This window comes from Enhydra lutris, unplaced genomic scaffold, assembly GCF_002288905.1.
Source record: "Enhydra lutris kenyoni isolate GAN:26980312 unplaced genomic scaffold, ASM228890v2 scaffoldscaffold6, whole genome shotgun sequence".
Taxonomy (NCBI): domain Eukaryota; kingdom Metazoa; phylum Chordata; class Mammalia; order Carnivora; family Mustelidae; genus Enhydra; species Enhydra lutris.
The window spans coordinates 21,826,652-21,842,739 of record NW_019154090.1 but is presented as its reverse complement, the minus strand read 5'-3'; the positions used below and the strand labels follow the sequence as shown (position 1 = coordinate 21,842,739).

Sequence of the window (16,088 nt, the reverse complement as noted above, 5' to 3'; positions counted from 1 at the left end):
ATTTAAGACAGGAAAAGGTGCTCAACCTTTCTAAAAAGAAAAAAAAAAGCAAACTTAACCACTGAAAAAAACATTTTTTAACCTCTTCAGTTGTCAAAAATCCTAAAGTTTGAAAATGCTTCAGTGACTCTGCATTTCAGAACTAAGCCAAACTCTTTGTCATGGCCTACAAGTCACTGGGAATTTGGGTCTGGTCCTTTATTTAACTTCATTTCTTTCTGCCTGTATTTGCTTTTTCATCTTCCCCTAGTCATCCTGGCCTTCTGGTGCTTCCTGGAATACCCTAGGTGACCCTATGCATTATGACTTTTGAAATGCCTATTTCCGTTGCCAATAATAATCTTTCCCCAGGTCTGCAGAGTTAAATTCCTTACTTCCTTCAAGTCTGCTCAAATATCACCCAAATGAAACCCAGAAGCACTACACTCCTGATTCCTTAGACCCTGATCATTCTTTCCAGAACATAATCCAGCTTCTAACATACTATATGATTTTATGTTTATTTATACTATGTATTATTATACATTACATTATTTTTGTCCTCTGCTAGAAATATAAACCCCACTAGAGAAGGGATTTTGGTTTATTTCATTCACTGATGTGTTGTAATCACCTAGAACACTGCCTGAATCCAATAAATATTTGTAGAGTTAATATCACATTGCGCTGGCAAGGTGGTAGGGAGAAAAGCATGCCCTTACATCACTGGGGGGTAAAACTGTTATTACCTCCATAAAAGTCATTTGGCAATATTTTAATTTGAAATGACAAGTGACATATCCTTCAACCTGGCAATTCCACTTTTAGGATTTTCTTCTTCTTCTTTTTTTTTTTTTTTTAATATTTATTTATTTGACAGACAGAGATCACAAGTAGGCAGAGAGGCAGGCAGAGAGAGAGGAGGATGCAGGCTTCCTGCTGAGCAGAGAGCCCGATGCGGGGCTTAATCCCAGGACCCTGGGATCATGACCTGAGCCGAAGGCAGAGGCTTTAACACACTGAGCCACTCAGGCACCCCAGGATTTTCTTCTAAAGACACACTTGACCGTGTGTGAAATACACATATCTGTAGTTACTGTAGCATTTTTTGTGCCAAAGATTGGAAATTATCTAAGTGTCCATTATTATAACAAGTAAAATGAAATCCTGGGCAGGAATAAAGAATGAGAAAACTCTTTTTGGAGTAATAGAGAAAAATCTCAAAGATATTAAGGAGAGAACGTGCAAAGTGTAGAAAATGTAAGGTATATAGAATACTATAATTTGTGAAAAAAGGGAAGAGAATACACATATTTTCTCATAAATGCATAATTTTACCTTGGAGATCTAAGAAACTGGTAGCATGATACCTTCAGGGAGGTGAAGTGGATGGCTGAGAATATTTTTTTTTTTTAAGATTTTATTTATTTGACAGAGAGAGATCACAAGTAGGCAGAGAGGCAAGCAGAGAGAGAGAGAGAGAGGAGGAAGCAGGCTCCCTTCCGAGCAGAGAGCCCGATGTGGGACTTGATCCCAGGAACCTGAGATCATGACCTGAGCTGAAGGCAGAGGCTTAACCCACTGAGCCACCCAGGTGCCCCTGGCTGGGAATATTTTATAACTTCTGAACTTTGAAAACATATGTATTAACATTTTATTTTAAAAAATTTTTAAAAGATTTTATTTATTTATTTGACAGAGATCACAAGTAGGCAGAGAGGAGGCAGAGAGAGGGGAAGGGAAGCAGGCTCCCTGCTGAACAGAGAGCCAGATGCGGGGCTTGATGTGGGGCTCGATCCCAGGACCTGGGGATCATGACCTGAGCCGAAGGCAGAGGCTTTAACCCACTGAGCCACCCAGGCGCCCCTATTTCATGTTTTTATTTCACTTTTGGAGGTGTCAAGGCCTGGGTGGTATTGCAATATTAATATTTCAAACATCTTAAAAGATTCTTTAAAAAACGAGAATGCTATAACAATTTCATTAATTGTTAAGTATCAAAAAGTTCTTAAGTTCTTAATTAAAAGACCCTTTTATAACTTTTTAAATGCCATTTTCAATTGTTTGAATAATTCCGTTGATGAAAATAATTTTGCAAAGGACTTTTGGCTTAGAAACCTGAAAAAAGAAAAAAATTCTGACAAGATTATTTAAAGCTCTGAAACAGTACCACAAAGGAAGTGGTAGAAATGTGTTTGGCCTAATGCCTATTTGAAAAAAAAAATTCTTTTTTAAAAATGCAGTGGGATTGGCTAGCCAGACTTTATAATTCTGTGGGCTGTTAAAACTGAAATGATAATCTGGGCAGTAATAGAACAAAAAAACTTAAAAATCATCAAGGCTTTTGCAGGGGAAACGCTTGTCTTTCCTAGAAAAATCAGTTTCTTTAATTTTAAGGTCAGAATACCTGAACTGCCTACAAATTCTTTTCCTTTTTAGCGTCCTGCCCTTTTTGCCACAAAAGTGATTTCCTAAGATCATCTGATAAACAACCAAGAGTTTAAGTCAGCAGGATTTAGTAGGTTTGATTTGATTGGTGGATGGTTAAAAGACAAAGGTTTGGGAGATACATTCTTTTTTTTTTTTTTAAGGTTATTTATTTACTTATTTGACAGACGGAGGCCACAAGTAGGCAGAGAGGCAGGCAGAGACAGAGAGAGAGGGAAGCAGGCTCCCTGCTGAGCAGAGAGCCCGACATGGGGCTCGATCCCAGGACTCTGGGACCATGACCTGAGTCATGACCTGAGCCGAAGGCAGAGGCTTTAACCCACTGAGCCACCCAGGTGCCCCTGGGAGATACATTCTTATACAGAGTAAGGAGAACTGTGACCTCTTGTATATACTTGAGTGACTGGAGAGGCAGATTCTTTGATTGTGGTGTTCTGAAGTGGTCTGGGGCAAGGTTTCACTAAAAACCACTGTGCGAGGGCCCAATAAGGCTGGATTCCATATTTGATATATCTTCTGTACTGTCTCAACTTTCTACCTTTATCTCATTCACAGGTGAGCATCCTTTCTAGATTCTCAGATCCATCCCCTTTGTAACCTCTTCCTATATCCCTGCTTCCTTTAAAAATGTCCCTTTCTATATTCACACCATCATCTCTGTTAAAAGAAAATGGGGGAGAGAGGGACGGATAGCTCCTTCATAAAGATTCTTTGGTATCCACAGGAACCATTTTAAACCAGTGCCATCTTCCTTGATCAGACTATAAACTCTACAGGGTGAGAGAAAGTATAGAAGACATCACTAAATCATTCAATAACGGGCACACAGTCATCTTCTGTGGTGGGAAGTCCTCACCATTGTTCAGGAAGAATAGAATCCATCACTTCCCTCTGTGTTTTGTGTAACAGAAGGCAGTTGTAAATTACCCTTTCTAATCCTTTTCCTCTGCTGTGTTCTGACAAGGGTTTGGGAAGAGGCAGAGAAAGCAACTAATATGATAAAGGGTGCCTGGGTGGCTCAGTGGGTTAAGCCTCTTCCTTTGGCTCAGGTCATGCTCTCAGGATCCTGGGATCAAGCCCTGCATCTGGATCTCTGCTCAGCAAGGAGTCTGCTTCCCCGTCTCTGCCTGCTGCTCTGCCTACTTGTGATCTCTCTCTCTCTCTGTCAAATAAATAAATAAAAATCTTAAAAAAAAAAAAAGAAAAAAGAAAGCAACTGCTATGATATGGTTTCTGGGATGACAGGAAAATCTCTGTTTCCCACCATCACCTCCAGCCTCATTTCCAAATATCTCCTCTCCCCATTATGCTCAATAATGCCTAACACTTCTCAATTAGAGATTCATGCCTTGGGTTTAGGAGATCTTCCTTGTTGAGTTCTTGGGTGGCTCAGTTGGTTAACCGTCTGCCTTTGGCTCAGGTCATGATTTCTGGGTTCTGGGATTGAGTCCCATACTCAGTGGGGAGTTGGCTTCGCCCTCTCCCTATGCCCCTCTCCCTGCTTGTGCTCTCTGGCTCGCTCTCTCTCAAATAAATAAAATCTTAAAAAAAAAAAAAAAAGACCTCTACCTTATTAAAAAGCAAACGTACATGGTACCTGGGTGGCTCAGTGGGTTAAAGCCTCTGTCTTCAGCTCAGGTCATGATCCCAGGGTGCTGGGATCGAGCCCCACATCAGGCTCTCTGCTCAGAGGGGACACTGCCCCCCCCCACTCTCTGTCTGCCTCTCTGCCTACTTGTGATCTCTGTCTGTCAAATAAATAAATAAAATCTTAAAAAAAAAAAAGGAAACATTCCTGGAAGACTTAATGTCATTAAAACTTACATTATTAATCATTTCCACATAACAACCAGTTCATTAGAGAAAGGATAGAAAAAGATCTTGGAGCCAGGAAGGAGGGGGGAATCTGAGAGGAGAGAGATTTTACAGTTTTACCTAGTGCAAGTTTACTTGACAGGATTGACGTCTAAGAAATTCTACCCTCCCCTCAATCCCATCTTTTACTTACATGATAGTTTAATCTTTTTTTTTAAAGATTTTATTTATTTATTTGACAGAGAGAGACACAGCGAGATAGGGAATATAAGCAGGGGGAGTGGGAGAGGGAGAAGAAGCAGGCTTCCCGCCAAGTGGGGAGCCTGATAGGGGGCTCAATCCCAGGATGCTGGGGGGCTCAATCCCAGGATGCTGGGATCATGACCTGAGCCAAACGCAGACAGACAGTTAACAACTGATCCACCCAGGCGCCCCAGTTTAATCTTTCAATAAGAAAAAAAAAAAAGTAATTTCTTATAAAGATGTATCTCAGTACAAGTAAGTAAAACAATATTCAGAGTAAAAAAAGTAAGACTCTAAAATAATAAAGACTTGGCTGGGTCAAGAATAGATAGTGAATAATACCTTTTAATAGTATATGATGAAAATAAAACTGAAATCATATTCAACTATATTGAACTTTTAACATATTATAACACAAATGTCCAGACATTGTTGATTTGTATATTTAAAAAATTCTATAAAACACAAACCTATGTCTGAGGAGAGCCTTGTAAAAAAAAAAAAATGGAGATATTTAGAATTATAGGACTTGTTACTGTAGTCATTATTAAGTACTACTTCAGCCTTTCCCAAACTGTTGAGGTAGTAAAAAGCAGACCTCTGCTGCTGCTTCTTCTTCTTCAAGTAATCTCTATATCCAACATTGGGCTTGAACTCACGACTCCGATATCAAGTTGCATGTTCCACAAACTGGCCCCGCCAGGCACCCCAGACCTTTGCTTCTTAATGGATGCTTCTCTCTGTGAATTTTAACACAATGAAACATAAATAAGTGCTGTATGTGCCCCTCCCTGTTGGTGGTATTACTCAGAAAATAAAAATCTGCTTGGAAGGAAAGGGACTCTGGCATAAAGATGAGTGAAGAGAAAGGATTCTTTTCAAACTCTTACATGTCTCTGGGGATCTAAACCACATCCTAAACCTTGAGGTCTGTTTACTGCTATGAGACAGGGTAGTACATGCGATCAAACCCAGGATTCAAGCAGTATTTCTTAAGAAAAACCACCACCTTTTGTTCTAAGTCCACTCTTCCACGGTGTTTGAAGCACATTCTATTCTATTGAAAAATGAGGTATGATAATTTTGTTTTTATTATTTGGGGCTCAATATCACTTTACAACATTTTTTTTTTTTTTTTTTGGTTATATGAATTTGGAGTATGAGTTCAGCAACTGGGATTCATGGTAGAGTAGTTCTGTATTTATTAACCATAGACGGACAGAGTAGAGGAGAAAAGGGCAGAGCCGACCAGCCAAGGGTGTGGACTTTGCGGCCAGACTCGAGTTTGAATCCCGGCATTCACTAGTTATATGACTTAGGGCAAGTCATTTTCATCTTCTGTCCCTCAGTTTTCCCACATGTAAAATGGAGAGAACCATACATGGAGTGGTCGAGGATTGAAAGAGTTAATCATATAATGTCCTTAGAATCTGGCTCATTGTAAACATTCAGTAAGTGTTATTTTCACTGAATAACCCATAAAATGGATAGTTCAAAAGTGGAGAGTGAAGGTGGTTTAATGCAGTGAGGCCAATGAGCAATTCAAATGTGCTCAGTGCACTGAAGTTTAGCATCCAGCGTCCATCCTCCGGGTGTCCTCTTGGCTCTGCTCAAGGGTGAAGATTTAATTCAGCAGACTGCTGGGGTCTGCACTTGGCTCAAAACTCCTCTAACTGCTAGTCTCAAATGTGAAGACCTCCCTTGAGCAGGGATCCTCTTGAGGTGACACTGAGACAGCCCCTAAAACAAACCCAACTCACCATTAATCATAAAGAAGTGTATAAAGATGTCTTGGCAGAGGGCTGGGGGTGAAAGGTGAAAATTGGGGGGACAGGGTGGTGAGGACTCGTGTTGCTCACTTTACAACAAAAACTTCATGTAATTCACCGTTGGGTGTGTCTGTTTTTCACATGCTAGTTGACTCATTTCCTCTCTTTTCTCATACCACATCCCGGAGGCCTCTCCATTGCCCTAGACAGTTCTGCTGTGGCTTTCTACTTACCTTCCTCAACCGATCAAAAGCCTGGCAAGTAGACCAACAGTGACCATTTCTAATTAATCTGGTATGCCTCTTGGGGGTTCCCACCCTTCTACATGCAGCTTATCCAAGTATTCACCCAACACAAACTAGTCTCTTTTTGGGGACACTTCTTGAAAATGTTCTCCATCTATGCTTAAAGCAGATAGTGGGTGCTCAACAAACACTAGTTCCTATCCTCGAGTCACTTGAGGATCTGACAGTGGTTGTAGGAGAGGGAATCAGGAAAATGAAAAAGGGAAGGAAAGAGTGAAAATCTTACAGTACTGGGGTATATTTAGTATTATATCACTTCAAAATTTTTTTCTTGCTTCAAGGTTTTTAAGGTAAAGACAAAGAAGGAGAAAGGCCACAGGAATTTTATAAAAATACATCAATAAATATCAAACTTTGAGAATTGGTTGTTACTTTATTCTTAAGATTGTTGGCAAGTACATGGGGCTTTGATGAAAGACCCGATGATACTAACATTGCAATATATTTTTTAATAATTTTTAAATTTTTTTATAAACACATAATGTATTATTAGCCCCAGGGGTACAGGTCTGTGAATCGCCAGGTTTACACACTTCACAGCACTCACCATAGGACATACCCTCCCCAATGTCTAGAACCCAACTGCCCTCTTCCTACCCACCTCCCCCGGCAACCCTCAGTTTGTTTTGAGAGATTAAGAGTCTCTTATGGTTTGTCTCCCTCCTGATCCCATCTTGTTTCATTTATTCTTTTCCTACCCCCAACCTCCCTCACGTTGCATCTCGACTTCCTCATAGCAGGGAGATCATATGATAGTTGTCTTTCTCCGATTGACTTATTCACTAAGCATAATACTCTCTAGTTCCATCCATGTCATTGCAAACGGCAAGATTTCATTTCTTTTGATGGCTGCATAGTATTCTGTTGTATATATATACCACATCTTCTTTATCCATTCATCTGTTGATGTTCATCTAGGTTCTTTCCATAGTTTGGCTATTGTGGACACTGCTACTGTAAACACTTGGGTGCACATGCCCCTTCGGATCACGACGTTTGTATCTTTAGGGTAAATACCCAGTAGTGCAATTGCTGGGTCATACAGTAGCTCTATTTTCAACTTTATGAGGAACCTCCATGCCTAACATTGCAATATTAACATTTATTTAGAATCTCTTTTGAAGCTGTGCTCGACCTGTTTACCAAGACTGTAACTTCATGGCAGTTCTGGCATGCCTCAAAAACTCAGCAGAATTTCACTATTTCTGCAGATTTAACCAAGAGCTGCTCTCCCTTACATATTCTAATTCTTTTTTTTTTTTTTAAGATTTTATTTATTTATTGTCAGAGAGAGAGAGAGGGAGAGAACAAGCAAGGGGAGCACCAGGCAGAGATAGAAGCAGACTCTCCACTGAGTGGGGAGCCTGATGCGGGGACTCAATCCCAGGACCTTGGGGATTATGACTTGAGCCAAAGGCAGACGCTTAACTGACTGAGCCAGGGGCCCCTATATTCTAATTTCTTAGAGATGTGGACAGCAAAAAATATGTTCTGAGGTAATTAAATGGGTGGAGGTAGCTTCAGGCTGACATTGCTTGAAGTCTGATTAAAAAAATGGGGCACTATTGTTTTTGTGGTTTCGGAAAGAATTAGTTTTTACCCGATGTTACTTACCTTGTATTTCTAAGTAGGAAGACAGCCCATGAGCTTCCTCAACCCGCAAACGGACTGCCTGGAGTCTGGTTCAGCCCCCAACTTGTGCATTCGGAAAAGAGCCTGAGAGGCGAAGATGCGGAGGGAGGGCTCAGGATCACCCAGCAGATCTCTCAGATCTAAATGGTCAGAAAACCCAGGTTGGAGGTGAAGCTCTATGGAAATGATCACTGGTCCAGACCCCAAACAGCCAACAAGCCTATAGCAGCTGAGATAAAGGACTAACTTTTTCTAAGACCATTTGAAAGTTATACATTTGTAGATCAATTCCAATTTTGACCCATGAAATTTATTCATCTTTGAATTGCCAAATAGTTTTTTTCCTTTACAATAACCACACTGCTAAGTAGTCCACCTAAAGTCAAATCATCTGTACCTGTCAAGCTATGTTTAAGATGGTTGATTTCTAAGTTCTTGTGTTGGTCCTAGAGGCTACGCTTAAATCATTACTCCCTTTTAAGTTTTTTTCTTAATTTTTTTTTTTTAGTTTTTATGTTTCTTATTGCAAAATAAATAAATGTTAATTGTGTAGAAAATTTAGATAACAGATAAGCACTAGAAGAAAATCAGTTACCCATCATTCGACCACCTGAGAAAATCACTGTTATGTTTCTGTTTCTTTTTTCTATTCAGTTACACATGTGCCTTTTTGTTCAAATGGAACCACATTATACATATTACCTAATAATTGCTTATTTAATATTGCATCATTACTTATCCAAGTCATTAAAATTTCTTTCTGTAATATTTTTCATAGCTTTGGGGTGCCTGGCTGGCCTAGTTGGTAGAGCATGCAACTTTTCATCTTGGGGTTGTGAGTTCAAGTCCCATGTTGGGCATAGAGATTATACTTAATTGAAAAAATATTTTTCGGGGCACCTGGGTGGCTCAGTGGTTAAAGCCTCTGCCTTTGGCTCAGGTCATGATCGCAGGGTTCTGGGATCAAGTCCCGCATCGGGATCTCTGCTCAGCAGGGAGCCTGCTTCCCTCTCTCTCTCTCTGCCTGCCTCTCTGTCTACTTGTGATCTCTCTCTGTCAAATAAATAAAATAAAATAAAATAAAAAAAGAAAAAAATATTTTTCATGGCTTCATATGATTTTGTAATATGGATATACTATACTTTATGAAACTAATTTCTTTGTATTTCTAATCTTGGATGTTTTCCATTTTTTGCTATTTTAAATAACACTGGAATGAACATTCCTGTACCGATTTCTGCTTATTTTCATAGGTTAAGTTCTTAGCAGTGAGATTGATATGTCAAAGTATATATTTATTTAAAGGGTTTGACACATACTGCCAAACTCCCCTGTAAAAAAGGCGTTATCAATCCATGCTCACATCAGCACAGTATATGATAATGTCAGTTTTTGGGTGCCTGGCTGGAACATGCAGAAGAGCATGTGACTCTTGATCTCAGGGTCATGAGTTCAAGCCCAACACTGGGTGTAGAGATTACTAAAAAAAATAAATAAACATTATTTTTTTAATAATAAACTTTAAAAAAAGATAATGTGGGGCACCTGGGTGGCTCAGTGGGTTAAAGCCTCTGTCTTTGGGTCAGGGCATGGTCCCAGGGTCCTGGGATCGAGTCCCGCATCAGGCTCTCTGCTCAGCAGGGAGCCTGCTTCCCCCTCTCTCTTTGCCTGCCTCTCTGCCTACTTGTGATCTCTCTCTGTCAAATAAATAAAATCTAAAAAAAAAAAAAAAGATAATGTCAGCTTTCCCTTAACATATCTGTCTTAGGTATTAATTAGTATTCTTTGCCATTTTGACAGAAAAACTCATACTCATTTCTTATCATTGTTTTGTTTTACAAACAGTTTGAAAAATTAATTTTTTAAAAAGATTTAATTAATTTACTTGAGAGAGGGAGAGAACAGAAGGAACAGAGGGAGAGGGAGATGTGGCCTCCTGCTGAGCAGGGAGTCTGATATATGGCTCTATTCCAGGACCTTGGGATCATGACCTGTGCTATGCTGAAGGCAAATGCTTAACTGACTGGGCCACCCAGGTGCCCCCAAATGTTTTTTTAAGATTTTATTTATTTATTTGAGAGGGAGCAAGCGTGCACGTGCACCAAGTCAGGAAAGGGGCAGCGGGGAGGGAGAGGGAAAGACTCTCAAGCAGACTCCATGCTGAGCACAGAGCCCATATGGAGCTTGAGCTCACAACCCTAAGATCACAACCCGGGCAGAAACCAAGAGTTGGGTGCCCAACCTACCCACTACCCAGGTGCCCCTGTTTTCACAATTTTAATTACTAGTAATAGTAAATATTTTTCATACATTTATTGGCCATTCATCTCCTATGAACTGCTTATTCATACTACTTTCCACTTTTCTTTTGAGATCTACTGATTTATTTAAAGGATATGAACCCTTTATCATATTGCAAATATATTCCCTAAATTTTTGTTTAGTTTTCAGTTTCGTCTGCTTTTTTTCAAAGTTGATTTAAAATTTTTTATATCGATAAATCTATCATTCTTTTACTTTATGGATCTGTCTTTGGTATCGTACTTAGATAAAGCTCTCTTTTTAAAAAAGTTTTATTTAATTAAGTAATCTCTACACTCACTTTGGGGCTCAAACTCATGACCCCAAGATCAAGAGTCATATGCTTTACAAACTGAGCCAGCCAGGTGCCCCTAGATAAGGCTTTGTTTTTAATTTCCAATTCTCCAAGAACTCGAAAGTGCTCAGGGCATCTTCATAGTTTGAAGTTTTTTATTTCTTTTTAATTTTTTTTTAAGATTTTATTTATTAGAGAGAATGAGAGAGAGAGAGAGAGAGAGAGAACATGAGAAGAGGGAAGGTCAGAGGTAGAAGCAGACTCCCTGCTTCTACCTGCTTTTGGGTGCCTGGCTGGAACATGCAGAAGCAGGGAGCCTGATGTAGGACTTGATTCGGGGACTCCAGAATCATGACCTGAGCCGAAGGCAGTCACTTAGCCAACTTAGCCACCCAGGCGCCCTCTTTATCAAATTTTTAAAAAATTTTATTTTTAAATTTTTTAAAAAAGATTTCATCTATTTATTTGACACACAGAGAGCACAAGCAGGCAGAATGGCAGACAGAGGGACAGAGAGAAAAGCAGGCTCCCTGCCGAGCGAGGAGCCAGATGTGGGACTTGATCCCAGGACCCTGGGATCATGACCTGAGCCGAAGGCAGCCGTTTAACCAACTGAGCCTCCCAGGTGCCCCTATTTTTAATTTTTTAAAGGATTTTGTCTATTTGAGAGAGAGTGAGTGAGCACAAGCTGGGAGTGGTGGTAGGCAGAGGGAGAGGGACAAGCAGATTCCCTGCTGAGCAGGGAGCCTAATGGGGCTTGATTCCAGAACCCTGGGATCATGACCAGAGCCAAAGGCAGACACTTAACTGACTGAGCCAGCTAGCTGCCCCTAAAGATTTTTTTTTCCCCCTTAAAGATTTTATCTATTCATTTGACAGACAGAGATCCCAGGTAGGCAGAGAGAGAGAGGAGGAAGTAGGCTCCCTGCCGAGGAGCGAGCCCGACTCGGGGCTTAATCCCAGGACCCTGGGACCATGACCTGAGCCTAAGACAGAGAGGCTTTAACCCACTGAGCCACCCAGGTGCCCCAAGATTTTAAGTAATCTCTACTCTCAGTTTGGGGCTGGAACTCACTGTATATACTACAGAATGATTACTACTACAACAAATCTAGTTAATATTCCTAATCATCTTTTTCTACAAGTATTTTTCCTTTTAATTTAATCAATTTATTTTACATGAACTCTACCCTTGATGTGGGGCTCAAACTTATGACCCTGAGACCATGAGTTGCATGCTCTATTGATTGGGCCAGCCAGGCATCCCTCACAAAATCTTTCTTTTTCTTTTTTTAAAGGTTTTTATTTATTTATTGCCAGAGAGAAAGAAAGCACAAGCCGGGGGAGTGGGAGGCAGAGTGAGAGGGGGAAGCAGGCTTCCCACTAAGCTGGGAGCTCAATGTGGGGCTTGATCCCAGGACCCTGGGATTGTGATTGTGACTAGAGCCAAAGGCAGATGCTTAACTGACCAAGTCACCAAGGAGCTGCACCTCATAATCTTTCTTTTTCTTAAGATTTTATTTATTTGTCAGAGAGAGAGAGAGAGAGAGAGAGAGAGTAAGCACAAGCAGGGGGCAGTGGCAGGCAGTGGGAGAAGCAGGCTTCCTTCCTGCTGAGCAAGGAGCCCAATGTTGGGACTTGATCCCAGCACCTTGGGATCATGACCTGAGCCAAAGACAGATGCTTAACTGACTGAGCTACCCAGGCCTCCCACTCTCATAATCTTTTTTAAATAAGGTCCAGCTTTTGGCTATTTTACCAGTTACATATTTTTATTTTAAAAGGAGTGAATTGTTCAGGATTTTTTTTTAAAGATTTTTTTTTCTCAAGATTTATTTATTTGAGAGACAGAGAGCTGGGGAGGGGCAGAGGGAAAAGGGAAGCTGACTCCTTGCTAAGCATGGAGCCTGAAGTGGGACTCAATCCCACGACCATGAGATCACAAGCTGAGCTGAAATGAAGAGTTGGACACTTAACCAACTCAGCCACCCAGGCATCCCTGAAAGATTTTATTTTTGAGTAATCTTTACATCCAACATGGGGCTTGAATTCAGCATCTGGGTTCAAGAGTCTCATGCTCTATCGAATAAGCCAGCCAGGTGCCCCCAGGATTTTAATTTGGTTCTCATAATACAATACATACTTCTGAGTTGTGAGGCTTGGTGTTTTCATGGCATTTTCTAACTGTACGACTGCTTCTTAAGTGGGAATAATTCTTTGAGAGCTAAATCTTCAGAGCTGTATCGTTATAGAAAATTTCCACTCGCTGCCAATTCAGGAAACCATTTATCTACATGAGGCTTGCCTTATAGGACTCCAAACCTCTGTATTACCAAGTCCTGCCCCCTCACAGGACAACCACTTATAGGAAATAGTGCTGTAGGCATCCCCAAGGGTACTTGGGAGCTATTGTCATAACTTACTAAGATGGTATTTCTAGGTGGAATCAGGAATTGTTCCTGAGACACTCATCAAAGTGGTTTCCAGACCAGTAGGGTCGTGTCCTTTCCTAATGGGGGGACTTGGACTGGGATGAGACTGTCATTCACCTGAGGTCTCTAAAGTCTTCATTATTGCAAAAGTCAGGTCCTCTAGTTCCCAGGGTTTGAGCTTTGTCAGACAGCCTGCCCACAGCCACCACCTCCGATCCCTTTTGAAATGTGAGGCACTCCAAACCAAACCCAGGTGTGTGATCACTCACCATTCTCTATCCAGTCAGTGCCCTTCATCCTGAGCTCATTTTGATCCACGTACTTTAATAAGAGTCCTAAATGCAGGAGAAAGTCAGTGAGGCTGTGGTCTGGCTTTGGCTCTAAGCAGTTGGCAGAATTGGTCTTTTGATAATTAGATTCTAAAACTTGACTTTCAAGTGCCTGACAGTTACCTAGAGATAAGAGCCCTTTTCTCCAAAGAAGTGTTTTCAAGGTCATCTTCATAAAGAACCGGGATACCCAACAACACAATTTGGGAAAATATAGGATAAAGTGACTGTCGAAATGAAATGATTGTTTATACCTACAAATAAGACTGCTGCTCTTCTGATAGGAAGTTTTGCATTCTTGGAGAACATCAATGTTTGGGCGAGGAGGTTAACTTTCCCCTGGCATTTTTTTCCCTAAGTGGGGGAAAAAGAGGAAGAGGAGGAAGGAGTGAAGTACACCACAGTTTTTGCAGCCTCGCTGTAGTTTCCAGAGCCAGGGACGATGCCGCACATGAGACACACAGAATATGGGGCTCAAAATAATAACTACAGTTGCTTACTGAATGTTATGTCACAACAACGTCCGTAGACAGAGTTACATCCTCTGGACACACTGTGCTCACAGCCCCTCACTCCACAGATTGTGCCCATTGTGATTCTAAGTCCATTTCTACTTCTCTGTATCTGTCTTCTCTGTTCCCTCAGCTCTGCCTTGAGCTCTGCCTCCCGATCAGCTCCTCCCTGATCGCTCACTCTGCTCTGAGCATTTCTGCAAGTACCCCTCTCTTGACACATATAATTTTCCATCTTGAGTTTCTATTTAATTTTCCACAGTGGTTTTATTGCCTTTACTAGCTAGCAAGCTCCCTTAGGAAGTTTCTATCATTGCCATGTTTCTGGGTTCTCTATGGCCCACTGCATATTGGATATGTTGCGTTTACTGGGTGAATAAATGGACCTTTCGGTGGTTTTGTTACAAAGACAGGCAGCTCAGGGATAGGAGGAGGATCATCAGAATCTGTTCCCAGAGATCTTATGATGTCACATGGACAACCTATGATCTTGTGTATTGAGAGCACTGAGTTTCTGCTCCCAGTGCCTTGGATGTAGGTTCCGGTACAGGTCAGAGAGATAATCCTCAGTGGAAAGGCTGACACAATGGTATTGTGAGGCTTCCTAGACCCATTAAGTCTGATCAGAGGAGCCTGCACTGGGTCCTAAATAGGTTACACATATGGAAGACCCCAGTCCTAGCGTCTTTGTAGTAGGATCCCAGCAGTCCTAGAGTCAGAAGTCCAGAAAACTATGGATGGGCCCCTCGAAGCTTCCCTAGCTTGAGTCTGCCCCTGAGATGGGCCCCAGTAACCTTTGTCAAGTTTGTGAGGGGAAAGGACGCCATCTGGGCCCTAGCAGAGCCAGTGGTGTGCTGCCATCATGCTGCGTGGCTTACAACAGCAAGGCAACCCTTGCTCGGGGCCCCCTAAACACGTTCTAGTGGAGGGTAAGACAATCCACTATATCCAAGAAAAGGATGAGAGATCATTGTAAAGGCGATACACAACCCAGTTCCACTCATTTGCACGTACCATTATCAGCCTGACCCATAGCCTCTGAACCAGGTTAGTGGGGCTCCTAAGAATTCAAAAGAGAGTCTTTTTTTTATAAGGAAACGTGGTTACAGAAAGTGAATCTGTGACTCAATTTGGAGGAAACTAGAGAAATAGATTCCTCATACAAGACAGTTCATGGATATCAGCTGCTGATGTGAAGGGATGAGAAATGTTTCCTTTATGTCATGTTCCTCCATTAAAAACTACATCAGAAAAAAATAAGTATGCTAGCCTATAAACGAGTGAACCAAGCCATTATTGCTCACATACAAAGAATTTGCAGACTGCTCCAGCTTCACTAGGGCGGATGTACCAGGGATCTTTGCAGTACACTTCCGGAGGCAGCTTCCACTTCAGGAACTGGGCACATATCGTTAGGACTTGTCTGCTTTCCTGTGAAAAGGATTATCCGAGATCAGTATCTTCAGACATTTTTTAGCTGAAGTAAACTTTCTTCAAATAAAACTGGCTAAAGTGAGGGCAGGGATAGAAAGGAACCACAGTCCTGTCCTCTTTCAATTTCCCTCAACAGTCCCCCTAAAGGGGACCCATGAAGCCTGCAGAGTTGTGGGGAGGCTATAGAAACCACTGGTCTGAGACAGAAGTGAGAGCTATCCGGTGTAATACCAGAGCAGGGACTGGGGCAGGGGTTCCCATGACCCCATGTCTGACAGATAGGGCTCTTCCACCCACCTGCTGCTCTGTGACATTCTCCTGTCACTTTACACAGGGAAGTGGAGCTCCTCTCCTCATAGCCCTTGTGGAATCTCTGGCTTGGGAGGAATTCTGGACAGTACTGATCTCCTCCGGATCCAGATGCTTGAGTAAAATTTAGCAAGATGCTAAAAATTAGCAAGCTAATGGGCTTCTCTGTTCACAGCTCTCAGAATGCCTCCCAGGTGCCACACACCACCTCTTACAAGTATTCAAGCAAATACCTTGTCCCAGGTCCACTAGATTTGGGCCATTAAAATTCCTTTGGGGACTGAT

General features: G+C 41.5%; 1 protein-coding gene across 7 annotated transcripts in view; it reads right to left on the bottom strand.

Annotated features, from left to right (window-relative positions):
• Positions 1-4,812: 4,812 nt before the first annotated feature.
• The window catches only part of LOC111141576 (maestro heat like repeat family member 8), a 56,629-nt gene continuing 45,353 nt past the window's right edge, over positions 4,813-16,088 (bottom strand). For 2 of the 7 annotated variants that reach the window (XM_022494228.1, XM_022494232.1), the window contains 5 exons: positions 15,369-15,491; positions 13,803-13,902; positions 13,489-13,554; positions 8,174-8,331; positions 4,938-5,225 (listed from right to left, as the gene is read on the bottom strand). In XM_022494228.1, the coding sequence (XP_022349936.1) occupies positions 8,183-8,331; positions 13,489-13,554; positions 13,803-13,902; positions 15,369-15,491 (438 nt within the window). In that variant the 3' untranslated portion in view covers positions 4,938-5,225; positions 8,174-8,182. Of the gene's footprint in view, positions 5,226-5,677; positions 6,226-8,173; positions 8,332-13,488; positions 13,555-13,802; positions 13,903-15,368; positions 15,492-16,088 lie in introns of those variants that run through there. The other 5 variants (XM_022494229.1, XM_022494230.1, XM_022494231.1 and 2 more) reach the window with 5 other exon arrangements.